This window comes from Mustela putorius, unplaced genomic scaffold, assembly GCF_011764305.1.
Source record: "Mustela putorius furo isolate JIRA1106 unplaced genomic scaffold, ASM1176430v1.1 tig00003845_pilon_pilon_pilon, whole genome shotgun sequence".
Classification (NCBI taxonomy): Eukaryota; Metazoa; Chordata; class Mammalia; order Carnivora; family Mustelidae; genus Mustela; species Mustela putorius.
This window is the reverse complement of record NW_025421998.1, coordinates 62,630,996-62,648,807: the sequence shown is the minus strand read 5'-3', so window position 1 is coordinate 62,648,807 and position 17,812 is coordinate 62,630,996. Positions and strand designations below refer to the sequence as shown.

General features: G+C 39.7%; 1 protein-coding gene and 1 pseudogene across 7 annotated transcripts in view; one reads left to right on the top strand and one right to left on the bottom strand.

Moving 5' to 3' along the window:
* AVL9 (AVL9 cell migration associated) overlaps positions 1-17,378 on the bottom strand; it is a 62,087-nt gene extending 44,709 nt beyond the window's left edge. For 4 of the 7 annotated variants that reach the window (XR_006601375.1, XR_200208.2, XR_200209.3 and 1 more), the window contains exon 1: positions 17,020-17,377. Coding sequence is in view for 4 of the 7 variants with exons in the window: in XM_045062857.1 (XP_044918792.1) it covers positions 17,020-17,112 (93 nt within the window). In the remaining 3 variants the exon portion in view is untranslated. Of the gene's footprint in view, positions 1-17,019 lie in introns of all 7 variants that reach the window. The other 3 variants (XM_045062858.1, XM_045062859.1, XM_004762612.2) reach the window with 3 other exon arrangements.
* Positions 3,110-3,801, top strand: LOC101692088 (annotated as a pseudogene).
* Positions 17,379-17,812: the final 434 nt, after the last annotated feature.

The window sequence follows — 17,812 nt, the reverse complement described above, 5'->3', positions numbered from 1 at the left end:
GAGAGAGGCACAGGCAGCCTGGGGACCCAAGACTGGCATCGCAAGTGAGGGTATTTTGGGGGACTGAGTCCTTAAACTTGTGGAGTTTGACACTAACTCTGGGTAGTTAGTGCACAATAGGATTGAATTGTAGGATACCCAGTTGATTTCTGGGGAAAAACAAAACAAAAAAAAGACTTATTTCCCAATCAACAGCACTGTAAAATCTTAAGTCGTATAATCTTCATATTTTGAATACTGACCACTCTATATGTTCCCCTTTGGATATGTGCAAAATAATCCAGACAGACCAGTTCATGGCACAGAGGCTTAAGAGAAATTCTCCTGGAAGTTACCTGGGATTCTCAAGTAGTTGAATCAAAATGCAATTTAGATAATAATGCTAATTAAACTAAGCAATACCATAAAAAGTAAAGGTAGCTATAGTATGCTGTCACACTGCGCAACTCTGGTGGGAACGACCAACAATACAGTTTACATGAAGGGCTTTCCCTGCAGCTACGTTGTGCAAAGTCTGTACAGATGTACATGACAGCCCTAAGTCTATGTGAAAAATCATTGACAAAACCAAAGAAAATCTCCAAAGACAAAAAAACAAACAAACCAGAATGATTATCATCCAGTAGGGTTTTACTATTAAATAATGACAATTTACAGCCCAAACTCTTAAATTAAATTTAAGGATCAAAAAAAAAGTATCTGGGGACGCCTGGGTGGCTCAGTGGGTTAAAGCCTCTGCCTTCGGCTCAGGTCATGATCCCAGGGTCCTGGGATCGAGCCCCACATTGGGCTCTGTGCTCTGCAGGGAATCTGCTTCCTCCTCTTGCTTTCTCTGCCTGCCTCTCTGCTTACTTGTGATCTCTGTCTGTCAAATAAATAAATAAAATCTTTTAAAAAAAAAGTATCTGGGGGCGCCTAGGTGACTCAGCTGACTAAACGTCTGACTCTTTGATTTCAGCTCAGGTGATGATCTCAGGGTTGTGAGATCTAGCCCTGCCTCTAGTGGAACTGGGCATAAAGCCTGCTTAAGATTCTCTCTCTCCTTCTCTCTCTGCCCCTTTCCCACCTTAAAAAAAAAAAAAAAAATCTAGTAGGACATCAGAACATACAATGTGTGACAGATATACCAATGGCTCCCCAAAAGGTAATGTTATTAAATCCTGCATATTTCAAGTATCTGTTTTTCTGTCAACTCATGTTCACATGACTGAATTTATTTTTATCCCAATTAGTAATAGTAGTAGTTTACATACTTCCATGGTTATAACAGAAGAGGGGGAAAGAGACAACAGCTGATTTCTAAAACGTGAAAGCGGAATAAAGATGTTCTAATCACAGGGTGCCTGGGTGGCTCAGTTGTTAAGTGGCTATCGTAGGCTCAGGTCATGATCCAAGGGTCCTGGGATTGAGTACCACATCAGGCTCCCTGTTCAGCGGAGAGCCTGCTTCTCTCCCTCCCATTCCCCATGCTTGTGTTCCCTCTCTAACTCACTCTCTGTCAAACAAATAAATAAAATCCTTAAAAAAAAAAAAAAAAAAAAGATGCTCTAATCTCAAGGAATAAAAAGGCAATTTTTCTAAAGGCTAAATGAACTGTGTAAGAAATGGTAATGTTTGTTCACACCATGAATGGTAAAAAATTACCACCCAGGGGTGCCTGGGTGGCTCAAAGGGTTAAGCCTCTGCCTTCAGCCTGGGTCATGATCTCAGGGTCCTGGAATCGAGCCCCGCATTGGGCTCTCTGCTCGGCGGGGAGCCTGCTTCTTCCTCTCTCTGCCTACTTGTGATCTCTGTAAAATAAATAAATAAAATCGTTAAAAAAAAAATTACCACCCATTTTCAGAGTTTATAAAGCAACCTGTAAAGGTGTCTCCTCAGGACACCTGGCTGGCTAAGTCAGTAGAACATGTGACTCTTTATCTCTGGGTCATAAGTTCTAACCCCACAATAGGCACGGAGCCTACTTTAAAGAAAAAAAAAAAAAAAAAAAAAAAAAGGTGGTGTCCATTACTCAGATTGCTTTTATGTGGTTCTCAGTATACAAAAGACTGAGAAAACAACAAAACAGTAACATAGTACGCTGGTGTGAACTCTGAGTACTTCAAAAGTATCCTCTGTTTGCTTTCTAACAATGAAACATCCATTCCACTATCAGGGAACCCTACAACTAATAGAAGCCACCATGCCATACAGCACACAAATCAAACGCATCTGTAGTGCTCACGGATACTGACGGCACAGATGTATGCTTCCTAGAGATGCTGAGTCAGTGCTCTGCCTCTGCTCCCTTTCTAGGCACCTCAAGGATTCCACCCACCCTTCACTCAGAAGCATGGGTGGTTGTTTTCTTAAGAGTTAAAACACTTAGGCACCAAAGTCAAGGCCTTATCCTGTTTTTCTCTTTAAAGAAAAACATGTCTTCTCTAAGTTATTTGCTTTGCCAAATCTCTAGAAGAGTCAACATTACAAGAGAACTGGCACTTTACCTCTTTTAGTCTCTTAAAAAGTTGGCAAATGACTATACTTGTCATCTGTTTATTTCTGAAACAGACTGTGCTTAGCACTCTTCTACCTCAGCATGATACATTATTTTATACTTTCATGAGTGCTCTGGATGCCTAGAAAAATAAAGTATATACTGTAAAAATGCAATGGTACTATTGAGCCCTGTAATTAAAACTAAGTTTTACCATTTTTTTTTAAGATTTTATTTATTTATTTGACAGACAGAGATCACAAGTAGGCAGAGAGGCAGGCAGAGAGAGAGAGAGAGGAGGAAGCAGGATCCTCGCTGAGCAGAGAGCCCGATGTGGGGCTCAATCCCAGGACCCTGAGACCATGACCTAAGCCGAAAGCAGAGGCTTTAACCCACTGAGCCACCCAGGCGCCCCAAGTCTTACCATTTTTAAAATTAAATGGAAACAAAACAAAAATTAAATGAAACAACTATCTCAGTTTAAAACATGTGCTTTTTTATCTTTAAGTGAATAAAGGCTGCCAGTTCTATTTTTCCTAGAATTAAAGAACCATTATACTATTCCACATTCCTTTATTTAAGATGAGATACTTGGGCCTTTCAACCGGAACGGTCATCTTCCAGTAATTCCCCAAAATGACCAACACAAAGGGAAAGAAGAGAGGCACCAGCTCTATTCTCTAGGCCTTTCAAAAACACGGAGTTGTTCCTTTGGCCACATATATGCAAATCTACAAGAAAGGTGATATTGTGGACATGAATGGAATTGGCACTGTTCAAAACAAAATGCTACAAATGTTACCACGGCAACACTGGAAGAGTCTACAGTGTTACCCAGCATGCTGTTGGCATTGTAGACAAAAAAGGCCAAGATTCTTGCCAAGAGAATTAATGTATGTATTGGATACATATTTTTTTCTTTCTAGGTAGGCTCCATGCTCAGCATAGAGCCCAATACAGGGCTTGAACTCAAGACCCTGAGATCTAGACAGGAGCCAAAATCAAGAGTCAGATGCTTAACTGAGGGAGCCACCAGGTGCTCCTATGTACCAAACATATTAAGCACTCAAAGAGCTGAGCTAGCTTCCTAAAGCAGGTGAAGGAAAATTATCAGAAAAAGGAAGCCAAAGAGGAAGGTACTTTGGTTCAGCTGAAGCGTTGGTCTGCTCCACCCAGAGAAGCACACACTGTAAGAACCAATGGAAAGAAGCCTGAGCTGCTGGAACCCATTCCCTACAAATTCATGGCAGTGTAAGTGTAAAAAATTAAAAGACCTCAAGACTGTAAACAAAACAAAAAACAAAAAAGAAAAAGACAGTTGAGGTACTTGGATTACTAAAAAAACAAACAGATGGAGTGTATTTTAACTTAAATAGAGAATTTTTTTAGGGGTGCCTTGCTGGCTTAGTTAGCAAAGCATATGACTCAATCTCAGGTTCTTGAGTTTCTCTCTGTATCTCAAATTTTTAAAAACAAAAGACTATTATATGGAAGAACAAGATATTTTGCTGGTATCAGTATTAACTACATAATATGTGGGAAGCTGATTTTCATACTAAAAACACTTAAAAGACTTCATTATCCTGTTTTTATACTTTAAAACTACTGAAACTTTACATAAACATACATGTTCATTAACATGAAACTATATACACAGCCAGTTAAGTCTATAGAAGACTTTGCAAAGCCATGCTCTTTTTAAAATTATTTCTTCCAGAAAGGAAAAATCTTTAACTATATATGAAGAGTGAAATTGAGAAACTCTACTAGTAAATATTCATCTCCATTCACCTCAAATATATCTGAGAATATATAGCCTTATTATAAGGATTTGACATTCTTTGAAATATCATTATTTGCAGATCTACAACTCACAAATCAGAAATGTCATCAGATATGGAAACAATGAATTTGTGTTTCAGAAAAATAAAGTGTCATTTATTTCCAGTAATACCAGATTACTTTTGTAGTGCTACTTTATGTAAAACTTGGTAAAGATAGCTTCAAATGTATTTACTAATTATGAGGTCTTACTCAAAAGTAAAAAATAGTTTAGAAGGACCTGAAACATATTTTACTCTCTAGGATCCTTTCACATTACAGAAATCTAGAACTCCTATATTATTCTAAGTTCCAAATAAAATAAACACTTTGGTCATATAGCACAAATGTGTATAACTATATGGAAAAAAACCCAACTTTCATAAACTTAAACCTGATAAGAAAAACAAAAAACAAAAAGCACTTAAAAAATTTTTTTTAAGATTTTATTTATTTATTAAAGAGAGAGAGGGGTAGAGAGCAAGCACAGGCAGACAGAATGGCAGGCGGAGGCAGAGGGAGAAGCAGGCTCCCTGCTCAGCAAGGAGCCCAATGTGGGACTCGATCCCAGGACGCTGGGATCATGACCTGAGCCGAAGGCAGCTGCTTAACCAACTGAGCCACCCAGGCGTCCCAAAGCACTTAAATTTTGAAGTAAAATATTTTATTTGTAATATCCCCAAACTGGGAACAACAACTCACACGTGCTTTAATAGGAGAAAGGGTCAAGGATGCCATACAAATAAAATATTATACAGAAATTACTGACAAAATCAACATGGATCAATCTTAGACATAACACTGAATGAAGCAAATCAGACACAAGAGACACAAATCTATGGTGACATAGGTCAGAAGAGTGGTAACCTTCAGGCAAGTCATGACCAGGAGGAGGTGCCTGCATATTTCTGAAGTGCTGGAATTGTCTCTTGATGTGGAGGGTGATTACACACATGTGTGTACGTAAAAATCAATCAAACTGCACCCAGAAGTTGTGTGTACTTTACTGTTGATAAATTATACCTTAAGAAAATCAAATACTGCTAAACCTCAATTTACTTATCTATAAAAGAAGGCTAATGAAACCTTGGTGCATTGAGAGGAATAAATGGGATAATGAACAAATATCTAATAGTACTCAGTATATAGCAAACATTCCATAAGTGGCAGCTAATACTATTGCTAACAATATTTTTATAGAAGAGCAACGATAAATTGCATGGTCACTAAACCTTATATTGCTATAAATTCTTACTAGTTTTTTTTGAAGTCATTCACGAAGGTAGGAATTATATCTAGGGCACACTTTATGGAATTTAGAATTGTTGCTACAACTTGATTACAAAGAGTGGAGAAAATCACTGCAGTTAATGGAAATTTATGCTTCCAGTTATACTAGCATCCAAGAGATGTCTGGGTTTTTGTATTAAGCTATAGTTTTTATATTTCTGAAGATACCATGCTTATTTAACTTAATACATAAAGAGCAGACATAAAAAAATGAGCCATCATTTCTTTGAGCTATTCTTTTTCTCAATTATACGCTTTTAATGCTCAAAATTCAAAGACTGCAAATGGAGAATTTTTGCTAAGTCCTAGCTCTGCACAAGTAGGAGTTTAAATGAAGAAAATCATATGAATAATAGTTTTTGAAATAGCTTTTTTAAAGCTTTTATTCATTTGAGAGAAAAAGGAGCACAAGCATGAGGAGGAAGAAAGAGACACCCTGCTGATCAGGGAGCCTGATGAGGGACTTGATCCCAGAACCCTGAGATCATAACCTGAGCCGAAGGCAGACGTTTAACCCACTCAGCCATCCAGGCACCTGTGTAATAGCCCTTTCAAAAGTATTGAAGGATGCAGAATGGGGCACCTGGGTGGCTCAGTGGGTTTAAAGTGTCTGCCTTCAGCTCAGGTCATGATCCTAGAGACCTGGGACTGAGCCCTGCATCAGGCTCTCTGCTCGGCAGGGAGCTTGCTTTCTCTGCTTCTCTCTGCCTGCCTCACTGCCTCCTTGTGATCTCTGTCAAATAAATAAAATCTTAAGAAAAAAAAAAAAAGATGCAGAATTTTGTGTTTTTTTACAAGAAAAGTTAAAAAAAAACCTTTTTATTTTTAGAGATTTATTTATTTATTTATTTTAATATAAGATGGGCTTTCTTTCTTTCTTTCGTTTTTAAGAAAGAAAGAGATCACAAGTAGGCAGAGAGGCAGGCAGGCAGAGAGAGGGGGGAGGAAGCAGGCTCCCTGCTGAGCCTGGTCCTGGGCTCAGCAGGACCCTGGGATCATGACCTGAGCCGAAGGCAGAGGCTTTAACCCACTGAGCCACCCAGGCGCCCCTATAGATTTATTTTTAAGTAATCTCTACGCCAGCATGGGGCTCGAACTCACAACCCCAAGATCAAGAGCTGCATGCTCTGTAGACTGAGCCAGCCCTAAAAAATAATGTTTAAGTATTTAGATTTAAGTTTTTACTAAAAAGTATAAAAGGCTAAGATCTTAAGTGTACAGATTTCATTGATTTTGATGATTTATACAGCTACGGGCAACTACTCCAACAAGACATAGAATTATTATCTCAGAAAGTTCCTGTGCTCAGATGGCTATCAAGAAACACGAGTTCTGCCTATTCAATTGAAGCATATGTTTCTGAATGTAGGCTCTTATAATGGGTATTTAGCAAATGTTTTATTTCATTTTATAGTAATGTAAGTGAAGGGGAATCTTAGCAATCACCTATTTAGAAGGCTCATTTTATAGACAAAGAAACTGAAGTCCATAAACATCAGGCAACTTGCCCTAGGTTACACATCTAATAACCATTAGGGCCAAGCTAAAACTCGGGAATCTTAATTACCAGATACACTTTTCTATTATTCAAACAGAGTGTTAAAAGAGAATCTACCAGAGCTGAAAGTACAAAGGAATATTAGAAATATTATATACAAAGCTCCTCTACAATGGAAGAGATAGGACAAGGATTTGTATAAAGCATGGTAGAATGACAAACTGGTCTTCTTCTTTTTTTTTTTTTTTTAAAGATCTCTTTATTTATATCGAGGTGTGGGAGAGCAGAGGGAGAGGGAAACAGTCATAAGCAGACTCGGGGCTGAGCGTGGAGCCCATGGTGGGGGGCTCAATCTCAGGACTTTGGTTCATGACCTGAGCAGAAACCCTGTTAGCTGCTTAACCAACTGAGCCACCCATGTGCCCTGATACCACTTTATTGGATGAAAGGAAAAAAATAGAGCACCGTTTATCTGTAGGTTATTGAAAATATATACAAAGATGATATCACAGTTTCAAAAACTATTTTCTTGCAGGAAAAAAAATAATTAGAAACTTCCTAACAAAAGATTTAAATAAATTTATTTTAATGAACTCCACCTTAACAATCTTTCATATGTAATTTTATTTTTTAACATTTTTTTTTTTTAAGATTTTATTCATTTGACACAGAGAGAGAGATGACAAGGCAGAGAGGCAGGCAGAGAGAGAGGAGGAAGCAGGCTCCCTGCTGAGCAGAGAGCCCGATGTGGGGCTCAATCCCAGGACCCTGAGATCACGACCTGAGCAGAAGGCAGAGGCTTTAACCCACTGAGCCACCCAGGCGCCCCTATTTTTTAAAAGATTTTCTATTTATTTATTTGGTAGACAGAGATCACAAGTAGGCAGAGAGGCAGGCAGAGAGAGAGAAGGGGAAGCAGGCTCCCTGTGGGAGCCCACTTCAGGGCTCAATCCCAGGACCCTGAGATCATGACCTGAGCCGAAGGCAGAGGCTTAACACCCTGAGCCACCCAGGCGCCCCTAACATTTTTACACTGAACTTTCACATGGTAAAAAAGATTTCCACTTGTGGTAGTGCACTAACCCCATCAGAGTCTAACAAATTATCACCAGTGAAAGCATGGAGGCAGGAACAGATTTCATTAACAACCCCGCAGTCATTTCCTCATATATAAATACTTAATATGCACTGGGACAATGAGCATCAATTGGATGAAGAAACTGTAAATGCAGAAAACTATATCTGAAATCTAACCCAAACATAGTTTATTCAGAAGTCAGACTTCTGACAATTACCTAGACCACTGTCAAGAACCAGAACTAAGCAAGAAAAGCAACTAACCAACTATCATAAAACAAGAAGAAGGCTTTAGGTCTTCTTTAAAACCTATGATTAAGTCTTTTTATTTCAAACACAGTTCTAATATATTTAGAAGGTGTGGTTTCCCAGTCTATGGAAGAAAAAAAGCAACAAGTAAGAAAGCAGGGGGGTTAAGCTGAAAACTGCAACTCCATGTTTGGGTCAACACCAAGAGTGCCTGCTAACTTCTCAGTCATCACGCTCTCCATCAAAAGCCCAGCAGGAGTCAGAAGGCATATGCTAAACATGTTAAAATAAACTGGGAATGCCACAGTATAAGAAACATTTGTTATGAAGGCAGAATCATCCAGACTAACTTATAACTTAAAATTGTGTTCAGCATGTTCTGCTTCAAAATCTGTTTTACCAAGATCTCCATGAAAAAAAGATGGTTTAAAATGAAATCTCCATATTCAGGCAAAAAGGAGCAATGATTCCACCACAAGGATGTTCTCTGTAGCATTATTCAAAATAGCAAAAAACGTGGAGTACCACCTGTGTTTCTAAAAAGGAGAAAAATTTAAAATTTCCACAAAATACATTTAGCTACTTTAAAATGCTATAATTCAATATTTACTAATATGAAAGATACTAATGGCACAGTTACATAACAAGGCAGGTCATAGAACTTGATTACAACATAATATTTTTAGAAAAGGTTATATATATTTGTAAGGGAAAAAAAAGGAGGGACAGCACCAAGGTCTTAAGAGCAGATTTCTTTAGAATACAGGACTTTAAGTGTTAGTTTTCTTTTTTCCTCATGTTTTCTCACTTCTTTATTGGTGAGTACATATTATTTCTAATCATAAGAAATGTTTTTTTTAAACAACTGGAGTGCTTTAAAAATTGCCCAAAATATCAATTTGAATAAAAAATTTAATATCCTCTAAAAATATCCCAAGAACAAATCACGCTTTTAACCTGATGGTATCTTAACCAAAGAACATAATAGGGCCCGTCTTTCTCAAAATTATGAAGACTCCTCTTTCTCTATGTCTTCATCTTCCTCTTGTAGTGCCCATCCCCAGTAGACCAGAGCCCTTCTGTAGACTTCCTTCATCTAGCAAAAATCCATGCTCCTCAAAGGATGTGAATCACATTATACCATAAGGAAGGTTATTCACAAAACATAAGCATTTTACTAGGGAATCAAAGCCTTAAGCCAAAGAAATTTGGGCCCTATCAGGCACTTTCTAGCTACCTGGGAGAAATTATAAGAAAACAGAAGAATCTTCCACTTATTTCTAAACTTCCATAACACAGGTTGACACCCATCCTGGTTAGCTATGATGTCAAGGCCTAAAAGAAACTATTCCACTGCTGAAGTTCCAGCCCTGCAAAATCATAGATTTTCATAATTTTGGTATGTAAAAGCATGACTAAAATCAGACAAAAACCTCTACCAAAATAATCAAGTCCAAGAAATGAAAATGCCAGTAGAGGCTAGAAAATGAAATCTGGTTTCAGGACAGTTTCTCTGAGTAACTAAAAAGATCTTTAGATTAATTATTCCTTCTCTAACTTCTAACTCCCCAAAAGTCTGTTCTTTCTGTTCCAAAGGGCTTCTATTCCAACAAGAATCACAAACAATACTCCAGTGCTTCAGCATGGTCACCACAGGATTCCATCAACAGCAGGTGCAAAAATTGCATGCTTGTTGGGCATCCATTTGTCACCAAAACCTCAATGGCTTGGCACTATTACCCTAACATAAACCAACCCCCCTCCCCCAGTTTCCTCAATCCAGCCCTGAATCTGCAATGTAACATTCTGTTACTCATGGAGATTTTCCCATGGTCAGCCCACCCAGACCAAGAGGAAAGTGTCCTTTTCTCTTCCCTTCTTTAGTTGCTTTATTCACCTTGGAACTAGTATAAACATGAGTTCTAGTTCTTTCATAATTCTATTTTTTAAAGAAGTATAACCAGGTAAACCAGGTTATTCAATAATTTAAAACAGCTAGCCATGGGGTGCCTGGGTGGCTCAGTGGGTTAAAGCCTCTGCTTTCAGCTCAGGTCATGACCTCAGGGTCCTGGGATGGAGCCATCAGCCATCAGGCTTTCTGCTCAGCAGGAAGCCTGCTTCTTCCTCTCTCTCTCTCTCTGCCTGCCTCTGCCTACTTGTGATCTCTGTCAAATAAATAAATAAAAATCTATAAAAAAAAAAACAGCTAGCTATGTATGTATACAAAAGTATGAACTCTATCAGAACAGTGGTAAAAAAATCAAGTAATAATTCCAACTTTTTATGGTACCACTTTGAAAAATAATGATTCCCTATTCATGTCGGTATTTTAAAAAGTTCCAATCCAGGGTGCCTGGCTGGCTCAGTCCATTAAGTATTCAACCCTTGATTTCGGCTCAGAACATGATTTCAGGGTTGTGCGATCAAGCCCTGGGTCAGACTCTGTGCTTGGCATGGAGTATGCTTGAGATTCTCTTTCTCCTTCTCCCTCAGGCCTTCCCTCTCTTAAAAAAAAAAAAAAAAGGTTCTAATTTATTTTTGAAAGAACCTAAAAGTTTGATATTTATTTGATTATTTTGCCAAAAGTCATGCTAATCTGACAAATACATTTTTCATATTTACCACCACAAATAAGAACAAAAGTCTGGAACACATAATCTGTAACAAACTACTACAGATAAGGTGTCCATAAATTACACCACAAGTTTTTGTTCTCTTATTATCCCCCCACCCCCAGGTATTGCAGGTGAGCTTTTAAGGAAGACAAGTCCTTTAAAAAAAAAAAAAGGAGGGGGTAAGAAGAGTCCTTTGCCAAATGAGAAATTAAAAATAAAAAAAAAAGGGCGCCTGGGTGGCTCAGTGGGTTGGGCCGCTGCCTTCGGCTCAGGTCATGATCTCGGGGTCCTGGGATCAAGTCCCGCATTGGGCTCTCTGCTCCACGGGGAGCCTGCTTCCTCCTCTCTCTCTCTCTGCCTCTCTGTCTACTTGTGATCTCTCTGTGTCAAATGAATAAATAAAATCTTTAAAAAAATAAAATAAAAAAGTAAAAAAAAAGTTCAGCAAAAGAGTTGGAATGGATAAATCGTTCAAAACTATTTTAAATGTCAGGTTAGTACTTTCACTTAAAATGATCTAAATGCTAAGTATATCAATAAACCAGAATAATCATCACTAGAAACTAACCTGTTAACCTACAGAAGAAATCACTCCCACAAATCTAGGTGAAAAAATGATCAAGTGATAAACTTAGATGTTCATTTTAACTTAAAGAATTTTTCATTCAGATACATCTGAAGAGGGGAGCCTGGGTGGCTCAGTTGGTTAAGCACCTGCCTGAGGCTCAGGTCATGATCCCAGGGTCCTGGGTTCAAGTCCATATCGGGCTATCCACTCAACAGAGAGCCTGGTTCTCCCTCTTCCTGCTGCTCCCCCAGCTTGTGCTCTCTCTCTCCCTCGTTCTGTCAAATAAACAAATGAAATCTTAAAAAAAAAAAAAAAAAATCTGAAGACCTGAAAGGCAGAAAAATGCAGGAAACAAGATGAATGATCATCTTCTATGTCTAGTTTGGGGATCTTCAACACAACTGTATTAGAAGATGCCTTTAACCTTGTGAAAGTACCCGACTTCCTTATCATATCACTACTGAGCACCTTTATAACAGAAGCTTCTACAAAGATTTAGTACATCCTCCCATGTTAAGTTATCATGCTTATTAACCCAGCAGACTGCTGAAAGGCATTATTTTTAAACAAAGTTTTACTTCAGTGCACTTCAATGTAAAAATTACTATCCACAACTGAGTATGGGAATTTTCACCATGAATAATCTCCATGCAATAATCACCATGAAAGAAGTGATCAACAAGACAAACAGCATTCTGAATACTTGGAAGAGTAGTTTCACAAAGCACACTTACACAGCCTAAAATAATCTGAAGTCAGAATCACAATTCAATGAGCCATGCACTTTAAATCCTTTACACCTGTAGTAAAATCTTAAACTGGAGAATAAAGTGGTTGATTAACCCATCCTGGGAGAAATCTTACGTTAATAGAGCCTCTGAAAAACTTGATATGTTGATTAAAGAAACAGCAGTCTCTAGAACATTCTAAGAATGCATGTAATGCCCTCATTTTCCAAAACAATTGGATTTTGAAGGATTAAGAAAGCAGAGTTGTAGGACATCTAAAATGACACTGAGGGGTGCCTGGCTGGCTCAGTCAGAAGAGCATTTGACTTTTTTTGTTTGTTTGTTTTTTAGATTTTATTTATTTGACAGAGAGAGAGACATCACAAGTAGGCAGAGAGACAGGGAGAGAGAGAGGGGGAAGCAGGCTCCCTGTCGAGCAGGGACCCATCCCAGGACCCTATGATGATGACCTGAGCCGAAGGCAGAGGCTTATTAACCCACTGAGCCACCCAGGCGCCCCAGCATTTGACTCTTGATCTCAGGGTTCAGAGTTCAAGTCCCATGTTGAGTGTAGAGATTCCAAACAAAAACAAAAAACCTTAAAAAATAAAAAAAAGACACTGATGTGCAGAAGTGAGGAAAATCCTCAAGAACAAATATAACATATACTTGGAAATTTTAGTATACTTTTTTAAATAATACTTTTCTATCTGGAAAAATCAATAATGTTCTCAATATTTTATAAAAATAAGACAAAAGGAAGGGCAATCAAAAAATGAAAAAAATATAGCTGAACTAGATTCCTATCTTTTCCAATACTATTATACATCTATTGGACAAATTAGGTCTCTGGCAAAAGTTTCATTGTTTTTGACTGAACTGACCTGTCAGTTCTGTTGTCTGAGTGGACTGTGTTACCATTCCCTACACCCAACCTGGCTATACCACAGAGGGTTTCCAATGAAGGTTTTTTAGATTATACACTCACCCAACCTTAACTCTCTTTAGAGTCCAGAAATCATCTTGTCACCTATCCAACAAATCTTCATTAGAGGAATAAAAGAAAATTAACAGAAGATTACTAGTAAGCCAAAATTTTCCTGAGAAATAGACAAAGTTCTACTAAAATGTGCGACTCTTGTAAAAGCTAGAGAATACTCAATATAAATCTAAAAATCACCTTTTTACTCACAGTGCATTTTGACTTTGACTACATATAGCAAATTCTTATTTGATTTGCAAAATAAAGTTCTTAGGTTTTCATTTTCTGCTATAAGAGATGTAAGTGTAATTCTTAAGAGCTGCATTCTTTCAGTCAGCAGTAAGAAAATAACCTATTGGGAATGCAAACTGGCACGGTCACTGAAAACAGTATAGCGCTTCCTCAAAAAATTAAAAATGGAACTACCATATGATTTAGTAATCACATTACTGGGTATTTACCCAAAGAACACAAAAACACTAATTTGAAAAGTATTTGTACACCTATGTTAATTGCAGCATTACAACAACCAAATTATGGAAGCAATATTGATAGATGAACGGGAAGAAAATGTGGTACATACATACATACGTATATACAAACATAATGTGGTACATATGTATGTGGTACATACATAATGGAATACTATTTAGCAATAAAAAAGAATGAAATTGTGCCATTTGCAAAAATGGATGGAGCTAAGTATATAATGATAATAAGTGAAATCAGACTGAGAAAAACAAATACTATAAGATTTCACTCATTGTGGAATTTTTTTTTAAAGATTTTACTTATTTATTTGACAGAGATCACAAGTAGGCAGAGAGGCAGGCAGAAAGAGAGAGAGGAGGAAGCAGGCTCCCCGCTGAGCAGAGAGCACGATGCGGGGCTCGATCCCAGGACCCTGAGACCATGACCTGAGCCGAAAGGAGAGGCTTTAACCCACTAAGCCACCCAGGCGTCCCTCATATGTGGAATTTAAGAAACAAAACAAAGGGGAAAAAAAGACAAAACAAGAAAGAGACTCTATTGTAGAGAACAAACTGATGGTTACCAAAGTGGAGGTGAGTGGGTGGGTAGGTGGATAAAATAGGTGACGGGGATTTCACTATATTGTAAATCCGAAACTAATATAACACTGTGTATTAATTATACTGGGGTTAAAATTTTAAACTTTATTTATTTTTTTAAAGATTTTATTTATTTATTTGACAGAGAGAGATCACAAGTAGGCAGAGAGGCAGGCAGAGAGAGAGAGAGGAGGAAGCAGGCTCCCTGCTGAGCAGAGAGCCCGATATGGGACTCGATCCCAGGATCCTGAGATCACGACCTGAGCCAAAGGCAGCGGCTTAACCCACTGAGCCACCCAGGCGCCCTAAAATGTAAAACTTTAAAGAAAAGTAAAGAGAAGAACCTATGCTAGATTTCTCATCTTTCAGTACACTGTGGCAGACTCCTTTATATTTTCTTCCACTCTATCAGCAACCCAGATGAACAGACACTACTCTACTCAACAAGTATATTTATTAAAAAATCATTGCCCTGGTCTTTGTGAAGTATCATGTACATTACAAAAAATACAAGCATATATTTTTCCTTTTTCCTTTCTACTAAGCGCTTACAACCTAAAAGTGCTATTAGAAGAGATAAAACTGATTACAAAGACTAGGGACATCTGGGTTTCAGTGTTATGGCTGAGTCTCTCCTTAACCCAAATTTCCTTGGGCTCCTCGGAACTCCTATTTCCTTCCTGTTTTTTAGATTTTATTTATATGAGAAAGAGAGAGAGAGCATGGGGCAGGAGGGTCAGAGGAAGAAGCCAGCTCCCTGCTGAGCAGGGACCTTCAGTGAACCCAATTTGGGACTTGATTCTGGGACTGGGACTGGATCCTGGGACTCCAGGATCATAACCTGAGCTGAAGGCAGTCGCTTAACCAACTCATCCACCCAAGTGCCCCTTTCTTCTTTTTTTTAAAAGTCCCAGTTTGGTTTGGAAGTGGGCCCCTACTTCTTTATCCTAAAAGACTCCTAAATGCCATACAGCTCAGCAGAATGAACACACTGATGGCAGAAGCAATTCTACATCTGACTCCAGGACTGTTCTGCAGTGTGACATCAGCAAGATCAATTTACTTCCTCCAAGTTTCAGTTACTTCACCCATATCCAAAGTGAGTTATAAAATGATAATTAAGATCAAAGACGTGAAGTTTTAAAGTACGAAAAATCTTTAAGAAACAAAAAGAAATAAACAAGGAAAAAAATAATCAAACCCCAAAGAAGAAAAAACAAAAAACAAAAGCCCAGGCTCTTACCTACAGAAAACAAACTGGTGGCTATCAGAGGGAACGTGGGTGGGGGGATGGGTGAAACAGGTGAAGGGGATTAAGAACACACCGATGTTGGTGAGCACTGAGTAATGTAGAGAATTGTGGAAATCACTGTATTGGACACCTAAAACTAATATAACACTACATTAATCAAATTAAAAATTTTAAAAGTATTAAAAATCTAATGAACACGGTGTTTGCATGCTAAGATCCAATCTCAAATACCCACTCTCTTCTAAATATAAGGCCATGTTTTAAAAACATATACTCTACTGCTGCTACTTGGAATTTTTTTTAACACCGCACTAAATAATGCCACTTTCTCCTCGGTGTCTTTCTATGCCATTTTCCCCCGAGAGACAAGGAACAAAATACCATACTACAAAGTTAAGCAACGGTTAGAATACATACAATCACAAACATCTATTCACTCCACTTTCCAGTTACCATCCTCTAACGAATTTAAATTTTGCCAGCAAAAGTCTTCTAAAATGTTTTGTTTTCTGTGAAACGCAAGAAATGAAATGCTACATTACCTAGTAGTGGCAGTCAGTATTTTTAACACATTTCAATTTCCTGTTCGCTAGCACATTATGACATCATTGCCTTCCAGCGTTTGGGCTCATGAAATAATTCCGTTTCTGTTTTGTTCTCCTACCTCCAATGTATATACTGCAAACGTCCCATTGTTCCCGTTCACTATTTCAGTGAAGAAGCGTGATAAAAATGACTTTGTATTTGCACACTCCTCTGCCCGGTAAATATACCATCTCTTATCGCAACTGAACTGGAAAGGTCAATTTCTCACCAAAAGGCAAGATTTGGACGAGATCAAATAGCAAAACCAAGGCCCAGTGGGAAGGGGGGGAGGAGTCAATACACCACCCAAACAGATAAACAAAGGGCTTCCACAGATAAACAAAGGAAGTGGATTTTCCCACGACGCCGCCTGTGCTTCAACCAACCCTAAACATTTGTGTGGAAGCCCACTGAGCTCATTACCTTGAAAACGAAGCCCAAGTGCTGAATTCTTGTAAAGGCTCCCATTATAGGTGGACACCCGGAAAGTCAATGGAGGCTCAGATGAATGAGGAACTGAGTGGGGCTGACCTTCGATTCATCCTCCCACTCCACCAAGGAGCCTGAACACCTACCAACCCAACAATACCAACACAGAACTCCTCCGCTGCTCAAAACAATGTCGGGGGCAGGAGAAAGAAGGGAGTGTGGGGAATGCGCCTCAGGTGCGCCGACTGCGAGGAGCAGGTGTGAAGTTCAGAAGGGCCGAGGGCGCTTAAGGCAGCACCAAACCGAGCTGAGGGGAGCGAGCACCAGCTGCGCGCGACCGCACGAACGGCCGGGGGCGGATTCGCACCCCCCTCCTCACCTGGCAGCCCTTCTTGTGATGAAAGCCGACCACCACGATGTGCAGTACGGGCCCCCGGGGGGCGCCATCGCCTCCCCGCCCGGCCTTCTCCATGGGCGGCCGCCGCGGGCCCGCAAGCCGCCGACTTCAACCGCCAAGGGCGGCGGGCCCGGCGAACCCCGCGGTCCCCAGGAGGACGGCGAGCAGCGGGTTTCAGGTGTCAGCGAGGGCGCCGCATGAGGGCCGCGCAGGCGGCCCGGAGGAGGCCGAGGCTCCCGCAGCTCCGTGCCGCCCCCCAGGGCCGCTGCCGCGCTACCCTCATCCGCTTCCGCTGCTTCCGGGCTGTCACCTGATGCGGCGGCCGCCGCCGGCGACGAGGGGCGGGGCAGGCCCCGGAGGGAACCTGACGGGGCGGGGCCTGGGTGTGGGGCGGGGCCCGAGAGGGGAGCGCAAGGGCGGGGGCGGGGCCTGCGGGGCCACAGGGCATCTCTGTCTCCTCCCTTTTCGGTGCGACCTTAACACGCTTTTCTCAACCCTTTGCCCTCTCTTTTTCCTCCTTAAAATCTCCGCCCCTTCCGTCCACTTTCTTTAGCTTTCCTCCTATTTTAACGTCTTTTCTTCTTGTTCACTCTCTTATCCAATTTCTTCATTCATTTCCTTCGCCTCTCCGGCTTCGGTAACGGAGTCATATTGATGGGGCTCTGTAACTGCGTATTCAACCTTTAAATTACTTGCTTCTCCAGGTTTTTTTCTTTTGCTTCGTTCTGGATTTTTTTTTTTTTCTTATTTAAGTATTATATATAGGAGACTGGAA